We start from the raw sequence: 21,275 nt of genomic DNA on the forward strand, positions 1-21,275 counted from the left end.
TTACATCATATTCCACATATGGAATCAGCTTTTGTCATATTAAAATTTTCAGTTCGTTTTGTAAACTTGAAAGCTAATGAACCCACTATTTCAGGGTGGAAACACAGCAGCATGAGGTGAAGCGTATTCAGATGATACGGAGGATCCCTGCCAAGTGCTCCAGTTGGGATAGATCATGGGCTTGGCTTACCAATATTGACTGTGGAACCAAATATGCGTAAGTACAATTATTACATCATACTGGATTCACACATGTTGCTTTTGAACCTCGTTAATTCCAGGTTGAGCACTGTAACGTCGCCCTTTTAGTAAGAGGGGTGGTTAATTGGATTTGGCTGGCATTATCTAGAGGATGACCTCCTTTGATATTATAGCCCGGTGGGAGTGAAAAGATAGAATTTCAACAGAGAACTGAGCAAGACTATAAGGGAAGAAATAATGCAATACGAGCCTGCTTAAACAAGATAAATAACAAATGTAATCAAAACAATGTTATAGTGGCAATTACAGCTCAACTTAAGTTATGTCAACAGAATTTAATAGCAGTGTCTAATCTGGATTTATTTTATCATAATAACAAGTGGTGAAAAGAGCACAGTGTCCACGACTGATTGCATCACCTTCCTCTCTTGACCGTGTATCAAAATCTTCTTATTTCCTCGAGCCTTCCTATTCTCTATGCTTCACCCCTTCCTGGACCTTTCTAGTCCTTATTCTGAACTCATCACTCCTTTTTTTTTGACTTTCATCTTCAGACTGTCCTGTCTCTCCCCAGAAAACTGTTCCTTAAAGGACAAAATTACCCCTAAATCTCTGTATGTACCACTTTCTACATGATTGTACATAAAATTCCGTCACTTACATTACTCAGAAGCATAAATAACTATCCGAACACTGCATAAATTCTGAATTAATCCAATAGAACATCACCTTCACTCCACAGTGACTAACCATAAATTAACATGTGAGTGGTATATACAACATTACCGTATCTCTTTATCTATGCTACAACATGCTTGATTACTATTGCATAAAATTCACAAAATTTTAGCTCACAGCAATCCCTAACTTAAACGATTGTTTAAACATTACAAAATCAGATATAAATATGTGATTATCATTAACTCACGATAATCAGTATGGTCCTAACAAACAAAGGAAATTATTTCATATAACCCTTTGAAATCCTACACATGTGAAAACTTAGCATGCAATCGTCAATTCTATCAATGAACTATTAACTGTAAAATTAAGGAGATAAAGTGCATAACAACTCTTGCATTGACAGATTTCCATGAAATTGAATAAATGATACATAAGATGGATCCTAGTCATATCAAACACATTTGCACAAAACAAAGAATCAAAAACAGAAGACTACATGGAGAATTAAAATTGTGTACCTCATTGCTGTTCTCTTTTAGAAATTGTGCGTCCTAGCACTAAACCCTGTCTTTTCTTACAAGAGAGCCACCTGGTCCAATTTTCCTTGTTTAATGAGGAAAGCACTATTCTTTTTAGGCTTCCATGGAGCCAACCTTCTCCACTCTCAGGAAATTTAAGACTAAAGAATTTTGACTAAGGTCGTCGCTTTAAATTTGCATTACTTCTAAAGTGTATGCCTTAATTTACTCTGGCCAATTATAAGCAGCAGTTCCTAAATTATCTCAAGATAAACATTTCTTTCATCAGATTTTAGACAGCATAGAATCTGTGATCTACGGTGCATATCAATTTCCCTTTGAAAATGATAATTTGACATGGGTTCCTATCAAGTGGTTATGGTTAGTAGCTCAGATATTTACTTTGCCAGGACAGCATCGCAATGCCTTGGTCAAATCTCAGTGGGTCATAAATGCTAGCCTGACATGGGTAGAAAAGAAGAAAGGTTGAAGTGATCCTTCACAAAGACTTTTCTGGCTTAAATATGAATTTTTTTTTAATGCCTAATGCATTCAACTTTAAGGTTCAATACAATTCAAAATTTGACACTTCACAAGCACATACAGATGTTACCTATTCAGAACTGATTTTCATTGATCACCAGTTATCCAGTTTCTGCCGCATGAATGATTACATCATACTGTTACATGTGTGATATTGAAAGCATTTTGTAAAGTCATAACACTATATAACTTGTTTCTGTAGTTATTCTAATTTAAGTACTTTTTCAGCCCATTTTAAATTTGGGACTGCCTATATATGTTGCATGGTTTCCATTTTGGTAGCACCTACCTAAGACGTTTTTGAGGTGTACACAATGCTAGTGACAACCACATGCAGTAATTATTCCAACTGAAGTGCTGGTTTTGACCTGTTTGTTGGAAATCTGAGAGCACCTTTATTGTATGAATTTTATAAGGTTTACATTTTTGGAGCACCAGTTTGAGAGGGTTTCAGTTTTCAGAGATCGACAAGGGACGTTTTTTAAGTGCACACAAAACTGAATAATAGCTGCTTGGTGCATATTTAACATTGTCCTTAATAGCATAAGGAACACCTGTGGGCAATCTGAACATGTTCACTTCACTCAGAACCGTGCGATCAATATTGCTTGATTTCCATTCAGTCTTAAGAATGGTTAGGTCAGATGAACTGATCTGATGTTATGCTGCTCAGTAACATTACATTTTTGAAACTGGTTGAAATTGCAAGATCAAGGATCGGTTTATTAGACTGTTCAAGCATGGGATTTAATCAGTTGGAGATATTTTCTCAGATCTTGCATGGAAAATGTCATTCTCATTGATCAGTTTAAATATTTACATGACCAGGTTATATTATATTCTTTGGAACTACAATAATGGAAAGCTGTGCAGTGGCTTGCAAACTTCAAATGGTATTTCTTCAAAGTAAATTGTTGCTTATCAAATCTTCTGTTGATGAAAATGTTTTTCAAAGGTAAATTTTACCTCTCCCTCAATAATCTGCACACAACAGTCTAATAACATAGAATGTAGCATATGAAAGGCCATAAGTTACTTCAGGACCTTGTAAAATTATTAAGAAAGTTATACCAAATTTATGTTCCTCCTTGAGAATACCTCTGAATGCCAGTTCAGGAATTTTACATTTCACTCTAAACTTTGAAACTCTATTCTCTTTAATGAATCATATCAGTGAACTTTGCTTTCAGTGCACCTAGTTTGCCTTTCACTTGATTCTTCTCCTGTTGTTGATCACATCTGCATTGTGTATGAGTACTGCTGATTAATTTCAGATATTTTAATCTTTAATCATGCTACAGTTACTTACAGTGATCATATTGTTTGATTATTCAGTTGAAATGAGTTGACTTAACATGACTGTGACCTCTAGCTCATTCTTGGGCAGGATTTATATGCCTTTTAACTTTTTTATTCTTCCCACATGATTTGATTCAAAAGATAATACACAGCAAGTCAGCATGAACTGAATGTAACTTTGAAGCTAACACTTTTGCATGTCAGGATCTAACAACTGGTACATGTATCTTTAAATTTCTCAAGGAAATGCTGGAAGGCACTGCTGTGGTGGTAAATTGACACTTTTTATATTTGAATACTGTGAGCATATCACGTTTATGATGATTACACTGAAACTGAATTAAAAGATAAAACTAAAAATGCAAATTTCAATGGACATAATTTATTTAACTGGTATTTAGTGTTGACAAATTTTGCATTGCTAACATTTTAATTTACTGAAAGTTTGTCATATATAAAATCCCTTTGACATTCATGTTTCAATACCTTGACATGTAAAAAAAAAGTACATAATCATATTCTATTTCATGTTTTATAAATTTGAAAATGAAATGTCACTGAGCTGATTTAATTAGCATTGTGTAGCTGCTTAGTTTGTTTTACAGTGATGAGAATATTCAACGTGTGATGGCGTATAAACTTGAAACAGTTTTTATGCGATTAAAATGTCATTCATCAAATATTCAGTTGTGAACACTTTTTCAAAGATAAATGGTGTAGTTCAAAGAAATTTTTGTCTTTGTTTATGATAAGTGAACATGATGATTACATTGTGTAATGTGTGGTACACCCAGTTCTGGTGTCCTTTTTAGTGATGCTACATACAATGAGAAAATTAGAATACTTTATTAGAAGAATTCGGTGAAAAGGCTCCAAAATTGTTCCTGTAAGCAGAGATGTGGAAAATAGTAGCTGCTACATTTCTTTTACACTTTATTTATTGTTTTGTTTGATCTATTTTTACTTCGCTGAAAATTTTCAAGTTTATGAGCTGTTTCGGTTATAAGAAATAAATGATGGCAACATTTGAGCAGGATTTCAGTCAACATTTGAATGTGACTCTACATTAAATTTCATGGCAACATTTATATTGCTATGGGAACTAACATTTTATTGGAATGAAAAAAGAGAATGAATGTTATTTTGAAGAAAAATAATTTCAGGATGATCAACTTGTGCATTTAAATGCCTAAATAGTATCCAAATGGGAAAATGAGAAATGTTGCAGTCAAGTTAAGAATGTTCTCTTTACTATAGAAAATTATTTACATCTGTGGTTGTATAGAAAAACTGAGAAGATGTATGAAAGCAATAGCCAGTCTTTAAATTCATGAGCAGCATGTGGAAGGGCTTTGCTTTATAAATTTTAACTTGGCAAAATATTTTTCCCAGAATATCGCAAACTTACTTTTAAAGAGTACATTGTGACCACACTATAGCACGTTCTGTTATAACACAAATTCGGATATAAAATGGTGGTGGTGTGGCTCCTGAAATTTCATATAAATGTATTTTTCTCGTATATGAAAAAAAATCTTTCCTAAACATACGAAAAATACATAAAAAGTTTATTATCATTTTGGGGAAGAGATCACGTATGAAAAAAAAGATATTTTTTCTTCTTCTTAAAAGTACAAAAAATAACACGTAAAAAGTTTATTCAGGGATTGCACAGGCATCGCCAGTGTCGCAAATTGGGATTAACAAAGTAATAAGAAAGTCTGATAAAGTCTAAGGTTAAATGTTGATTATTTTATAAATTGTTCATTTAACTTACTATCAAAAGAAAATGCAATGTTTCAATATATCCTAATGACAGAAAACCAGGCAAAGTCATACAAAGCCTCACAAAGCCTGAATGAATCATACAAAGTCATATTAAACAAGTGTATTTATATTGTAAACTATATTAACAAATTGGGGGCCCTGAGTGGCCGAGTGGTCTAAAGCGCTTTCCATTATGGATCACTGCCATCTCACCTCTGTCTGTGTGGGTTCGAGTCTCGGATTCAGCCATTGTGGGTATGTGAGAAAGCTTGCCAGTAGCTTCTCGTGGGTCGGTGGTTCTTTCCGGGGTTTTCCCCGGTTCTTCCTCCACCATTAATACTGGCTGCCATATATAGCCTATCATGTGCTGAAAAATGGCATTAAACCCTACAGCAACAACATTAACAAATTAATTAACCAAACTGAAGGATTAGTTTTCAACATAATTATGCGGAATGAAATGACCTAAAACTTGGGCAACAAAGTTTGAATTCGAATAATGAAAAAGTAATTACAAAGTCTGACAGAATTTTGTGTGAAATGATTATTATTTTATAAATTGTTCATTTGACTGATTATCGAAAGAAGATGTAATATTTCAGTGTGTATTAATGATACAAAGTCATACAACATCTGAGAAAGCCACACAAAGCCTGACAGAGTCATGCAAAGTCATATTAGACAAGTGTATTTATAGTATAAATTATATTGATGTATCAATTAACAAAATGGAAGGAATATGTTTCAACATAATTATAAATAATAATTAAGTATTGATAAAGTCTGACAAAACCATATTTGAAATGTTTGTTATTTTATAAACTGTTCATTTGACTGATTATTGAAACATAGGGGAACAAACTCAACACATCTGTCAATGATTCATAAGAAAGTCATACAAAGTGAAAACAAAATATGTACTATTGTTGGATGGTGTTTTTGCTGCATACATTGCAAACAGAAAAATGTTAGATTTTCTATGTACACCATAATGACTATCTGGTAATTGGGAGACATTAATTCCATATTCATTCTCAAACAGGCATACAAAGTCTGACAAAATCTTAAATGAAATGTCAATCCATGTATTCACTGCAAACCACCACAAACCTACTACAAACCACCTTTATAAATATATAAACTAAATTTGTTCTCATAAAATGTAGGTGGAGGAGTTACACACACGTACAATTGAGTTCTGGCCACCATGTATAGCCTATCTTGTGCTGAAAAATGGCGTTAAACCCTAGAACAACAACAACAACAACAACAACAGTATTTAATGTTACTCAAATGCACTCAAATGAATCTGAAAATCTCGAATGAATCTGAATATGTTCATATTTTTACAACAATTTCCAGTGTCAGTAACATACATGGGTCATCGGATAGTAGTTTTTTCACAACAATTAGATAGTGTCTTTTTTCCAACCATATATCAATTGGTCATACATGAGAACAAATCCCAATACAATGGATAAAATATCAGAAAGACTGCCCTACTCAAAACCATGGAAATTTTATTATAAATTAAAATGAGATTACTCTTTAAGTGGATTACGGAACTTCCAACAAGCACAGAACAATTGTATCGAAGAGAATGCTAAGAAAATAGCAAAACCAAAACGGTCACTCAGAAAATATTGCCGATGACATGTTAAGAGATAATTGGCATGACAGAAAAAGTTCCATCCATCATATTATATACCAACAACCAAATAACAGACTTTTGGAGAAAACAAAACACAGGACAAATAATCTCATAACAGTTATATGCAGAAACCAGAGCATCATAAGGAAAGACACCATGAACATCCTTTTTTTGGCCTATGCTTTTGCATAAAGACTCAAGTTGTGAGACAGTACAGAACATTACTATCCCAAATTGCAGCCAAACTCGAGAGCAACATCAGAAGTGTTGAAAGAAAATAACACAAGCATTTGTTCTTTTGTACAGATGAAGAACCTGCCCTGTTCAGAAGTGTGGAGATATTCTTCTCAAATGTTTCTTGGGTGCTATGTACAGAGCACACAGACAAAAAGCAACAATAAACACAAACAAAAGAAAACAAAACAAGAAACAGACAAACAAACAAACAACAACAATCCCCAAAAAATCCCAAACAAACCCCAAACAAATAAACAAACAAAAACCCATTAACACATTAACCCCTGGAGCTTTTTGTCATTTTTGCCTAAAAATCGAGTAGGAAACACATTTTGAAAGCTATTTGTGAATAGACTCGAAAACACCAAATCCCCGGTCATCTTTCAATAACATAAATAACATACTGCCTAGTGGTGTTAGAAACATCGATTTTCGTTGGCTATTTGACTCACGCATGAGCAGAAGGGTAAAAGTTGGAGTTCTTGTTTTTTTTGTTTGTTTTTTTTGCTAAACGGAGCCATTATTTTTGTATGGAGACCACTCTTTATTCCAAATGCCCATTTTATCCTACTTTTTGCAAAGGATCATCTGTCTGTTTGCAGTTCATACCGGTTTGCATTAGACCTGAGACCAGAAAGTCTAAAATCTGGACACAAAATCAGATTCCGACCACGGGCAAATTTTGGGTTAAAAAATGTCGGGTCCAGAAAATGAGGTTTTTCTATCTGTATTTTGTAGTGCAACTAGATATTCCAGATTATTTGGTGTCATTGTAGAGCCACATCAGTCTACCTTTCTATAATACCACCCACTTTAGTGTATCATGCAAGACCATGATGCTACAGAGCTCGGCAGTAGGCTACTACCTCCTGCCTCGTAAAGTCGTCGCTAGGGGTTAATGTGTTAAATTCCAACTCCAAAGAAAAGTTGGTTGGGTTGGTAATCTGAAGAGAAGAGTTGTTGATAACATTTTTGCCCATGCCGGGTTGTTTAATGTGGACAGCTCTGTTATCTTGGTGGTGGGGGGGATCCTTGGAAATGAAGCAGCTTCTTCATGACCACCCTCTCTTCATTAAATATTATGACAGCCACATAAAAGAGAAATTGTTTTGCCATGTAAATGAACCAAGGAAAAAAAATCTTAACGAGAACTTATGGACACAAAAAAATGACGAATCATTGAACAGCATGCAACAAAAAAAAAAAACAGTGTCTGGAAGCCACGGCATACCCATGAGCTTGTTCAGCTATTATTTCAAGCAGTAGACCTACAGCTCGTAGATTTCAGATGTGCACTACATGGTGAAAGCAATTACATATTGTAGCATTGTTAAACTGAGGAGAAACACAAAGAAATTGTCCTGAAATTCCTTAAGAATTCGAAAAACAAAATGCAAGACATAACATAAACAGTTTCAGCCACTGGAAGATCCTCTGTTTCAAATGGCTCTAATAACATTGCTCAAAAGCCAAACCAACGGAAAAGACAGAGAAGTAAAAAAACAAAAGAAATTTGAATGAATTGACAGGGGAGTGACTTTGATTGTTAAATTTAATGTATTCTGTAATCTTTACCTTAATTTCATTTTCTTGCTTTTTGCAATGCTGGACTTTAATATTTTAAAGGCAGAGGGTTACCCCCATATGTATTTATATGTATATAAAAAACGTTTCATTTATTTCTTTTCTTCTTAGTTGAGTGTCAGTCAGTATAGTTGTAGCTCCTCCTTAAATCATTCCTAATGATTCATTTATTAAAAATCATCATTAATATTTTTGTAAGGACTAGTTATTACAAATCTGTTTTGTTAAAAATATTATTTTCTCTGGTTTTTACATCAAAAAGTGATACACAACTTCTGGGCAGATGATCTGACATCGTAGATTGAGATGGTAGATACAGGGATTTAGTTCCTTTTGAGCATCTCTGTTGTACTTACATATAACTAGACAAGAATGTAAAATTTAAACTTAAAACCATTTGAATTAAACATAGATTTCAACATGAGAATTGCTTCTAACTGCTCTTTTGATATGGTGTAATTTGCGGAAGTCTTATCATATGATGAATTGTAATCAATATCCCAATCTCATATGTTTTATTTAGAATGAATTTGGCCACATGATTTAAATTTTATTACTAAATTTCAACAGAAATAGGCAAGCTCTGTTTTGAAATCTCCATTACATCTGTTAAAAAACAGCAAATACTATATGTTGTGAAAGACTGTTTAAATAACCCCTCCTTCCTACATGCCAGCAAGGTATGAAATTGATAGGAAACATTGTAGACACTTAAATTAATATTTAATAATAAGACGCACAGAAATCCAATAAACATTCTTTTTTTTACAAAATTGATTTAAACAGTAATCATCAACACAATCAAATTTTGGGGAAATCAAATAATAAAAATTATGAAGAAAAAAATGCATATTTAGTTACTAAATTATACTGATATTAGTACCCCAGCTTCGTGGATGTTGAGGTTGTGACATCATAGCTAGTTACTTAATATACTAAATCTTCTTTGACTATAATTTGAGAAAGTTTCTTTTCTTCTCCGTTCACTCTTATTAGATATTTAGTTCTACACATATGGACCTTCTTGGAGTCCAATAATGCAGACATCCTAGTATTGCACAGGCTTGTAATCATGTTCTTTTCTTCTCTCTGTATTGTTCTCATTATCCAGAACCACATAGACATTTTGTTTAATTCTTGTTGGAATGTGTTTCACAGTCAGAATGTCACACAGAATTATACTGAGTATTTCTTCTGCAATTAGTGGATTTCCTCTTGGAAGAGGGTAAGTTCCTGGTATTCCCTGAATGTTGGTCATCTCTTCTGTATACTTCAAAGCTTCAAAGCTGTCCACAAAATCTGGGATTGATGATGCTGTATGACCCTCACATTCATTATGTACATTTTTCAAGCCCCAAGTATCAGATTTCTTGAGTTCTTCCTTTTGTATATAAGCAGTGTTACTGCTCAGTGTTATATCCAGGCTTAGTCTTTGAGTTTGTGGTAAATTATCCTCATCTGTGACAAATGGGTCAGTGGAATACATGATTCTTCGCAAGTGAGGTCATACCATTAAATGACTTACTTTGTGTGCTGACCGTTTCACTTCTACATGTAACCAGTACCACAAAATGATAGGGCAACCAAATGTGACCACCCTGTAATCCTACTCTTGACCACAAAACTCCAAATGACTTTGTTGTTTCATTTGTGCACTGTGCGCATGTGTTCTAGTCAAGAGTTGTGCCATGTAGTCGGCAGGTCAGTTTACTTTTAGGTACATGTACAAAGCATTGATGTTACAATTCAGTGCATCACTTGCAACCTGGATGGTCCACGCACTAGAATATGCACCAATCTGTGCACAGTTCATGAGAATATCTAAAATGTAGAAGAACACAACAGAAAATCTTTTGAATAATTCTGCATTGTAAAACAGTTCATTACAGGCCATTTCTGTACAGGTGAGGACTTTAATTTCACAACACAGACTCTGCACCACACAGTCCAATGGAAAAGGCATTAAAAAGACAGTTCCCATCTCCTGTTGTCAGTAAAGGCCAATACATGTGGAAATCTTTGTTGGCATTTTGTCCCAAGTAGTCAAGTGCTGTGAAGCCAATATAATGTTGTGCTGGGTCAATTTAATTGATGATGATCCAGTTGTAATGGTGGCAGAAGTTTCTCATTTGGCCATGACATGCATCTGATTGATGCTGAATGACACAGCTTGCACTGAAAAACGTCAGTAAATGAAGCTGAATATGTAGCTATCCCTCACTTTGAGAAACTATTGTTAATCATGTCTGTGAAAATGACATAAAGCCCCCAGTGAGATATGTGCACACAGGTTTTTGTCGTCTATAGTTATTGGTTCATTAATTCATTCATTTATGCAACAGTGCATTGTCTATGAATTACGTATCATGATGACTACATGTTTTTTTTGCATACATTAAACCAATGAAATTGTGTTCTGTTAAGCCATGTAAAATTAAACGGGTGTATAATAAAATTATATTTTTAATACAGGAAGATTTTAAAACACATTGTTGCTAATAATAATAATAATTGTTATTGGTAACAGGTCATCAGTCCATATTACATGTGTGTATTAAAAGTAAAGGCACAACCACAAAAAATAACAATTATAGGAATAAATATTGCACACAACATAACACATTTGATTCTGCCAAGATTTAAAGCATGAATGATGATAGATTTTCAGAAGAAGAAAGAAAACATCAGTGATATGGCAAATTAAATGCAAAACAAAAGAGGATAAAGAATTCATTGTTCTAAAAGGATTAGAAAGTTTGTTAGCATAAAGAGCGTAATGGAAATCACTTGCTATATTAAAAGAATACATCCATGAAAAAGACTTTCTCATCACCCACACCCTGATTAACCCAATCTTCTCCCATTCCTTATGAAAACAGTAGATTCATTACTTTATTAGTTTATTGAACTGATACACCATTATTCGGGTCAGGAATATGTGTCTTTAAATTGTTTAGAAATAATGAAAATAAAATTGGTGATAAAACACATCAGCTAGGCAGTTAAATATTTATTTCAAGCTTTTTGACGTTTTCACACATTTTTTTACATTTGCATATATGGGTTTTAGTATAGTAAGCATTTTATTACTATTTTCATTTACTAATTTATGATGAAGTATAAGTTCCTGTCAATACGGTCAAATGCTTTTTCATAATCCACATAATGATAATAATAATAATAATAATAATAATAATAATAATAATAATTACCGTATTTACCCTGTTCATCATGCTTTCATAGTTGTACGCTCCACCGTCGGCTGTATGAATGCACACATGACACTCATAAGGGTATTGTTCAGAAATAGTTTTTAAATCATCAGATGTCAAGCCATCACATTTTGCCTACATCCAACACTTGCACTTACCACAAGTAAAGGATCCAACACCACAGTTAAGAACTTACAGCACAGGGCCAGTTCATCTTTTGTCTTTTTCGAGCAGAAACACTAGGCATTTTGTGATGTAAACTTAAATGTTTGTTAAATATAAACAAGAAATATAATTGAGAGAGATGTGAATGATATCCAATGACACTACCACGTAGTAATTTTTTTTATTGATAAACTAATATGTACGTGTCCCCTATTATAAATAGGCATCATTTGGCATGTTTTTAATTGGCTAGTTTTTCAAAGGTATACAGGTGTTACATTTTGGGGATTTAATCCCAGTGCCTTCAAACGCAATGCCTAATTAAATGTTCTGCAGTTATTTTCTTTGAATGTAACAAATGATCTTTTTGTTTCTTTCTCAACCATCTGTTGTTCAAGCGATCATTTCACCATAACTGACTGCTGCTTGAAGATTTACGTCACCAAAGCCATGAACCTGTCTTAACCAAAAAATAAAAAGCCGATAGAGCAATTTTGGTCTTTATTAATAAATTCAGATCACCAAAGTGAAATTTCCATTATTATAAAAAACACATATGTAATCCATCTCCACAGACTATACTTGTATATAATAATTGTCAGCCTCTATTTATTAAAAGGACAATGGTACCAATTATTGTTCAAGTTAGAAATGATAATAATTTCTGTGATGACTTAGCATGATTTTGTCTGTCATTTTGTGACATTGTGTGCCTGTTTGAAAAATAGCCATTTCTGTCGATAATTTATCGAACATATATATTTACAACAACAACAAAATATTTTAGGTACGATTTTGTCAGGATTGTGTGCCTTTGTTATGCTTTGTCAAACATCGACACATTTGTTGAGTTTGTCAAAACATGTTTGATAACTCAGTAGGACGTTCTTAGAAATATGGCATTTAATTTCTGTAGTTTATCCAATTGACACATAAAAACCCATTTCAAATATGATTTTGTCTGACTTTGTTTTTTGTCCAAATTAATTTATCTCCCAATTTGTGGTCTTTTATTTAATGGGGGTATATGTATAACCCTAGTCTTTCGGTTTGGTTGATTTATTCATCAATCTGATATAGCAACATAAATACACCTTCCTAATGTGACTTTTTCTGGCTTTGTATATCTTTGTTATGTGGTGTTGAACATAGATGAAAATAGAAAAGAAATTGACAACTCGTCATAACACATATTGGAAAATTGCATTTTCTGTCAATAATCAGTCAAAGGAACAATTTATAAAATAATATCAAACATTGCTAACATGATTTTGTCATACTTTATCAGTACTTTATGATTGTTCGAAATTCAAACTTTGTCACCCAATTTTTGGTCATTTCATTTGGCATAATTATGTTGAAAAGTAGTCTTTTGGTTTGGTTAATTTATTCATCAATATAATTAACAATATAAATACACTTTTTTTAATTGGACTTTATATGGTTTTGTGAGGCTTTGTGTGGCTTAGTCAAGCTTTGTAAGGCTTGATGTGGCTTGTCAGGCTTTGTTGGGCTTTGTGCAACTTTGTTGGGCTTTGTCAGGCTTAGCAGTATTTAGTTAAGGACCAAATTTAAAATTCCAAACTGTGACAGAAATAGAAAGCAGAATAAATTCTCTTCCATTGCTTTTGTAAAAGTTTTTTTCCATGCATTTTTACATTGTTAGAAATGAAGACTTGTAATAAAGGGTAAGAGAATCTTGTTCACTAATTATTTGTAAAATGAAGTATTAGTGACTGTTTGAAAAATAAGGAAGGTTTTTGTAGTCTTTTTTGGATATCGAATCTATGAAACATAATATATGCAAAAGTCTTGGAGATTTCTCATGCAAATTAGATTAATTGAGCCATATTTTATTTCCATCAATGTTGACAAATGGGGCCAGGCTGCATTAGTTTTCACAACTCAGAATAAGCTTTCTACAGTTGATTAGAAGTTTGTATGGATGACAACATCACAATAATATGACAGGTCTTGAATTTAACATGAATTTTCCTACAGTTGATTGAAGTAGAGTGTTATGGTAGGTCTAGAAATTGGCATTAACTTCTGTGTAAGCAGAACAATGAGTAGATTGTAAATTTTATTAGTCAGGCTGAACCTTTACTTTTTTCATAAGTTGACTGGCAACAACTGAAATTTAATTAGATATCAGACTACTGACATTATGAAAACTGCTAGACCAGCAGGATGGTAACTAGTCTTAGACTAGTGAGCTGCCACTAATTTTGAACCTTGGATGCTGTCATATAATTCTCTGTAAATATAAACAATACACACAAAAAGATATATAAGGTAAAGAGGTACAAGAGGGAATGATTAATTACATAAATGTATGAAAAACATGTAAGCATTTTACGCCTTTAAAACATACATCGAACAAGTAAAACATTTGAATATTATATAACATTTGCAGTAAATTAGATAATCTATAAACAAGATATGTAATTACTGGTATTGAGAGTTGTTTTAGAGTTTTTGAATCAGTTTCAAATGTAAAGTGCTTAGTTAGATAACTGAGCATGGCAACAATTTGTTTGCTGATTACTTTCCAGCACGCCAGATTTTTCCTCTTTCACAAAATGACATGTTGGCATTTATGAATTGCAGAGCTTTTCTTGTGGAAAATTACAAAATTCATACTTGTTGAGTGTCACTGTGAATTAAACTGATAAATTGTTTCCTCTTGCTGTTTTATTTTTGCATATTGATTGAATGCCAGTGTTGTGTTATGTAGCTAATGACAGAATCACAGGCAACAGAGTATGGTCCCAAACTGAGCGATGCACACAAACTTGATGCTACTAGTCAGTTATTTCTAACTGGAAAGCAGGTCATTGCAATAATTAAAATCTCAAAACAAATTTAGTTCTTTATAAGATTGCACAGGCACTGCATTGCTGTTGTCAGTATACTGACAGTCATCAGTAGAATAATGGCCTGTGAAACTGACAGTGTGTGATTTGGATTTTTAATGTAGCTTTAACAATTTTCAGTCATATTGCTATGATGTCTGCAGTGTGGCAGTTTATAGTTATGTCTAGCACTGGGGCATCATGCTGCAGACATGTAGCATGATGTCCCACCCAGTCACATTATCTTGACACCAGGCCAACCAGTCTAACACTAACCTCTTAATGTTGAGTGCCAAGCCTGGCAGCTGTTAGTACCATTTTTGTAAGACTGGTATGACTCAGCCAGGGATCAAACCCACAACCTCCAGCATCCGAGGCAGATGTTCTAACCACTAGGCCACTGGAGTAGTTGAAGCTGGAAAGCAGGTCATTGCAGTAATTAAAATCTCAAAACAAATTTAGTTCTTTATAAGATTGCACAGGCACTGCATTGCTGTTGTCAATATACTGACAGTCATCGATAGAATAATGGCCTGTGAAACTGACAGTCATCAATTGAATAATGGCCTGTGAAACTGACAGTCAACAGTAGAATGATGGTTTGTGAATCTGAGTCGTTAATATAATAATGGCCTGTGAAACTTACAGTCATCAGTAGAATAATGGCCTGTGAAACTGACAGTCATCAGTAGAATAATGGCCTGTTAAATGTCTCACTAAATTTTTTCTTTGTCATGCTTTCATTAGATTAGTTATGTTACTGAGAAACAAAAGTCTCCAGCACAAGTCAGTATGAAATTGACATACAGTAATACCCTAACATTCTACACAGGCCCAGTCATTTTATATGATTGATGTTTCAACATGACAATTTTACAAGGACATGACCCTTGACCCAATGTGCCCTCCTGCATGTTATACAAGGTGACCAATGGTGGCAGCTTGTTTGTGCTGGGGCACATCCATTCATGATGTTCCATCTTAGAAGATTTTTTTGATTTTTTTTTTTCAACGAGCGTGGTTTGTTTAGAGAAAGTTTGACCTTGTATTGTAAGGATTTTGACCTTTGATGCTCTTATTTTTGTTTTGCATGCTGGGGGTGGGGTGGGGTGGGGTTGCAATATATTTATGTTTTATCTACTGCCTTATGGTGCATAATTTACTTTGAGTAAGTTGGACTCCTCATGCTTGGTATTTTGGCCAGTTTTGCTACTCATTATCAGTACCTAATGTGTGCTCGGCACTTTATGTCAAAGATTGACTGAGGTGATATTAAATACTATATCTACATATATACATACTTTGTCTCGATAATGTTACTATTATATTGGTAATTTTTGTAGCTAGCATACGTGAGCAACCATCAGTATTGAAAATACTGTTTTTATCAATGATAAATTTGGTTGTACCTGTTTTTGCTTTAGTTATATACATTTGTATATTGAGAAACTTCAGTATTCTGTAACAATGCAGTGCATGCATTTTATTTCTGAGAGAGAGATTCTGCTTTTGCTTTGCTTAGAAGGTAGTTGGCTGCTGTCTAATGAAAAATGCATTACCTATCATGGTGGTGTTGTAGATATTTTCTGCCTTGGATCTCAGGCAGTTGGCTTGATTGATGGGCTTAATTAATGTCCAAGGTACAGAACTGGTGCTGTCAGGATGCAGGTGTATTGATCAGAAAACCTGAGTCTCCAGATATGCAATATATACTGGTAGGCAGAATTCTTGTTTGGGATTTTGTGGAGGAGAACTTTAGAGCTGTGACATCATTGTTGGAGAAACGGATTTTAAAGTCTCTGCTACCGATTATAGGTAGCAGTTTTGTTAAAAATGGAATACATGTGCAAGTGTGTAGTTAGCCAAGTTCATGATAGGAATATCTGAGATGCATAGAAATAAGGTTGTTTAGGTTGCATTATAAACAATAATAATAATAATAATAATAATGAGGACTTTGTATAGTGCCTAATCTTTAGAAGCTCTAAGCTCTTTACAGCATTAGACAACACCTATAAGATAAAAAACATATAATGATATGATTACAAAAACAAACACCATGAAATTAGAAAACATTAAAAAAGATGCTGAGAATATTTATTTATAAATGATAAATAGCAATTCTCTCCTGAAGGTTGTGCAGTGGTTTACCTTACTAAAATGTACCTTAATACACTGTGCAATCTCTGATATAACATCTGTCATTGGATTTCCTAATAGGGGTGAATTTTATTTGTATAATTGATACTTATTGTAATTTACATAATTTTGGATTTTTTTTTACTAGACCCCATTACAGTGTGAGAGCAGAGGTTGAAAAGAAAAGGTTAGCAGTCAACATAGGTAGAATGTATACAAAATTGTACATGTTTTTTAAAATCTCAGAACAGATATAAAAATAGTGGCCATATTTTTGCAGACAACTTAATGCTTCGTGGGCTGGATTAGGTCAAGTGTTGTTTTTTTTTCCCTCCAAAATTTCAAAAGAGCCCTGACTTTTGTTGCAAGGGCAAGAAAGTAAAAGTATGTGTCTATTTACTCAAAGTGTGCATAATACCCAATGATGTGCAAGAATAAAATGTTGGTCAAATTTCATGTAACAAGTGATTATATTTGTGAGTGCGTGTTTTATGTGGCTTTTAAGCCAGGAAGGGGGATCAGAGTCTCCTCTTTCCTGATCTGACCTAAGATCCTGTTTTGACACTTGCATTTTCATTGTTCCCACTGTTAAAATGAAGTCGTAAGGACAACATTCTTTTGGGTACCAGGGCCCAGCTACATGGAATGCATTGCACATTAATCTTGGACAAGGACACTGTGATCTTGTTCAACAGTGCTCTTAAAACTCACCTTTATCAACTCAAGAACATACTTAAAGACTTAATAATGGTTTTGTTTTGCAATTTCATGGTGTTTGTTTTTATAATCTTGTCATTGTTCATCGTTTTTATGTTATCTAATGTTGTAAAGTGCTTAGAGCTTCTAGAGATTACCATATATAATCACGTATAAGCCCATTTGTGTATAAGCCGAATCCCCAGCTGAATAGGTAAAAATATTAAAAAGTGCATGACCCGCGTATAAGCCGACCCATAAGTTCTAGACTACATCACAGGGTGCACAAAGTGAGTTCTAAATACATTTATTTAGGCAAATCACATTACTAAAATAAATACTATCTTCAAACTTAACGAAAATGAAAGTAAGAAAGCTAATTTATATGTTGAAATAAAAACAATTTACCTTCAGTGTTAAGTCTTAATTGAAATTTAAAAAATCCTCATTCTGAAATCATGAATTATAAAAGTTCTATCACTTTTAGAATCCTTCAAAATCTGGTTCTGTATTGGAATTGCCAAACAGCTCATAAAACTCTTGCTTCTGTTATGGGCATGCTGTCATCATATGTATCATCATTGTCATAATGGTCATCCGATAGTGTGTCATTCTCCTCATTCTCCTCGTCATTCTTGGATTCAAATATGGCATCATCCTCAGTTCCATCCATGGCATTGCTGATGCAACACTTTCGAAATGATTTTGCAATCATTTCCAATGAAACTGAGTCCCATGCATCTTTGACCCACTTGGCAACCAAGTTGATGTCTGGCCTCATTAAATTCCCGCCTTTTGTCATCTTCACAGCACCTGAACAAACCCATTCGGACCACATCTTTTGTAACTTGTCCTTAAACGGCTTGTTAAGGTAGACATCAAGAGGTTGTAACACTGATGTTAAACCTCCTGGTATCACAGCCAATGTTGTTTTCATTTTCTTTGCTGCCCTTTTTGACTTCATCTGTCTTGTGTGCTCGAAACATGTCCCAGACAAGCATTGAAGGTTTCTGAAGAAGTGCACCTGGTCTCTTGTTCCAGACTTTCTCCAACCATTCAATTGTTCCACTTTCGTCCATCCATCACTTTTCATGTACACGAAGGATGACACCAGCAGGAAATTTCATGCTTCTTGGCAGTGTCTTTCTTTTAAAAATGATGACAGGAGGCAGCTTTGATCTATCAGGCCAAAACAACCGTGAAATGTGTTTTTTCATGGATGGTCGTTTTTATCAGAATAGTTTTCTCAGCAATAGTATTGACTGTTTTATTGCTTGGTAAGTCAAAGGTCATAGGCGTCTCATCCATATTTTCGATTTGTGATAGTTCGAACGAGCACTCCTTTCTGCGTTTAATGATGAACTGCTGAAATGATTCAGTTTTTTCTTCCAAGTCTTTTCGTAGTTTTCATGCTATCTTCGTTCGCTGCCTGAGACAGAAACCATGCCGGTTCATAAAACGAGAACACCAACTGGCTGATGCAACAAATTTTGAATCTGCCATCTTGTATTTGTCATCTTTTGCCATCTGCATAGCACGCAGACGAATTGCAGTTTGTCTGACAATGTATCTATTTTGTCGACATTCACTTACAAAATCACCGAGTTCTTTCTCCAATTCAGGGATCCCAGTCCGACGAGCCTTCTTGATTCTTGGCATTTCTTCTAATGCTGCTTTGCTTTTCCACCATTCCAGTCCTTGCTTCTTGTTCAAACAAAATTTGCGTGCTGCAGCACAGTTGTTATTTGCTTCTGCATATGCAATAACTTTAATTTTGAATGCTGCATCATAAACCAAACGCTTTCTTTTACTTCAACACTATTCATTTTATCTGATTGAATATAAACTTCTGCAAATATTAAACTGAAATAATTTCTTATTGTGGTAGTATACTATTTATACCTTATCCTGTAATTTTTTCCATGGGTGGTTGGTTATCAATTTGTATTGGATAATTATTGTGACAGTTATAACTTTGAGCAGAAACCATGTCCACTACTTTATTTCATTAAACAATATATCTGAGAGTCGGTATGTATTAGTAAAGTCATTGGCATTGTGCAACAAAACAAAGCCATTATCCCTGAGGCATTTACCACAGATTAAGCATACTGGTAGTTACTGTACAACACTCTACCACTAACAAACCACTTTGCTTTACAAACAACTAAACAACAGCATAAAAGATAAATTGTGGCTGCCATTTACTTCTAAAACACCTGTCAAAGAAATCCCACAAATTATATTTTTTACAATTATTCACGTTGACTCGTATATTGCTGCTTGCCTGTTATTTACCTTCCTAAGCGTGCACGCAACAAACCCCAATGGAGCCTCTCGGTATTGTTCCTTTAAGACTATCGTACATGTATTTCTACTCTCGATACCAAAATGTTTGTGTCTTAAATACCTTCATTATCGTAATTCTAATTTTTTTAATGTAGATTCTTTTCATATTGACACTGAAATAAGCTATCGTGCATTTGTATGGTACCGTAGAGTTTAATGATTACTGATTAGCTGAGGGTTAAATACGTGACTGAGAGATTACTAATATGGTGGTTCTTTTGGAAAATACATGTACCACCAGTGGCTCAAATTACATGTATGGCTGCATTTACTAGTGGATGGACATCTGTGTCAAATAGACATCAAGTACAGTAATACATGTTTTTCATTCATTATCCTACCAGTTAAATTAGAAAAAATATTTGTTTTACTTCTCGACAGCACATATCATATGAGCCATGTGGCATCATTAGGTATGTGATCTCATCTTTGGCGATTGACAGTAACAATAAATACCGGTAATCGAGTAAAAAAAGCTTTACAAATTTCAGACTTAGACCTCGGCACGCAGATAAGCAGACCCCCCTCCTTCCAGGCTTTATTTTTTTCCTAAATTATTCGGCTTATATACGAGTATATACAGCAGGCACTGTGCTAGTAGTATTATTAATGTAGCATTTTCCAGTTGTTGCATAACTTACATGATAGTTGGTTACATCACACCCATCTACCTAAAAGCCGCCTTTAATGTAAGTATCATGGTTTTTCAAAATATCATTCTCCTTCTGATTAGATGTTTCAAATATTTTAATTATTTTAACTTTAATTACTTAACTTATTGAAATGCAGTTAAAATCAATGTGTACCTTAATTAGCTTAACATCAGAGTATTAGGAACAGATATTTCATTTCATTGCATTATAGATTATATTGATTTCTTGAACCAAAATTGCTTTGGAACCAAAGTGGATACAGCTTACTTCCTGAACAAACTTAAAAGGTAGAATCTGCTATTCAGAGCAGCTGATTAGATAAAAAGATGGTAATTAGGGATCAACAGTAATATCCACTTAAATGCATAATCTATACTATGAGTCAATACTGTACAAGTTTATTATACAGCTGTCAGACTCCGTGGGTTTTTATGACTTGAGTTGTCATTTAAATTGGGAAGTGTAATGATAACAGATACTCATAGTTGTGAAGATAAATTTACCCACATCATCTTTATGCTCTCCTGAGAATGATTCAGAACGTTTGAACAAGAAAGACTATTCTCGTTTAATCTCAGTGGAAGAGTAAATATTAGTTTTCATTAAAACAATAAATGACATTTTGCCACTTTCTCAAAGACTTTAACAGGCCTGGAATTCTCTTGCATGCCAGCCAAGACTAAAACATAATTGATCTTTTTCCCAAATGACCCTCTTTTATA

The 21,275-nt window shown here is 34.0% G+C and overlaps 1 protein-coding gene across 2 annotated transcripts in view; it reads left to right on the plus strand.

Annotated features, from left to right (window-relative positions):
* The window catches only part of LOC149782629 (uncharacterized), a 122,283-nt gene that overhangs the window by 43,513 nt on the left and 57,495 nt on the right, over positions 1–21,275 (plus strand). For both annotated transcript variants that reach the window (XM_089934112.1, XM_089934113.1), the window contains one exon: positions 95–217. In XM_089934112.1, coding sequence (XP_089790238.1) covers positions 95–217 — 123 coding nt within the window. The remainder of the gene's footprint in view (positions 1–94; positions 218–21,275) is intronic.

This window comes from Sinohyriopsis cumingii, chromosome 15, assembly GCF_028554795.1.
Source record: "Sinohyriopsis cumingii isolate HCF-2022 chromosome 15, ASM2855479v2, whole genome shotgun sequence".
NCBI classification, from domain to species: Eukaryota; Metazoa; Mollusca; class Bivalvia; order Unionida; family Unionidae; genus Sinohyriopsis; species Sinohyriopsis cumingii.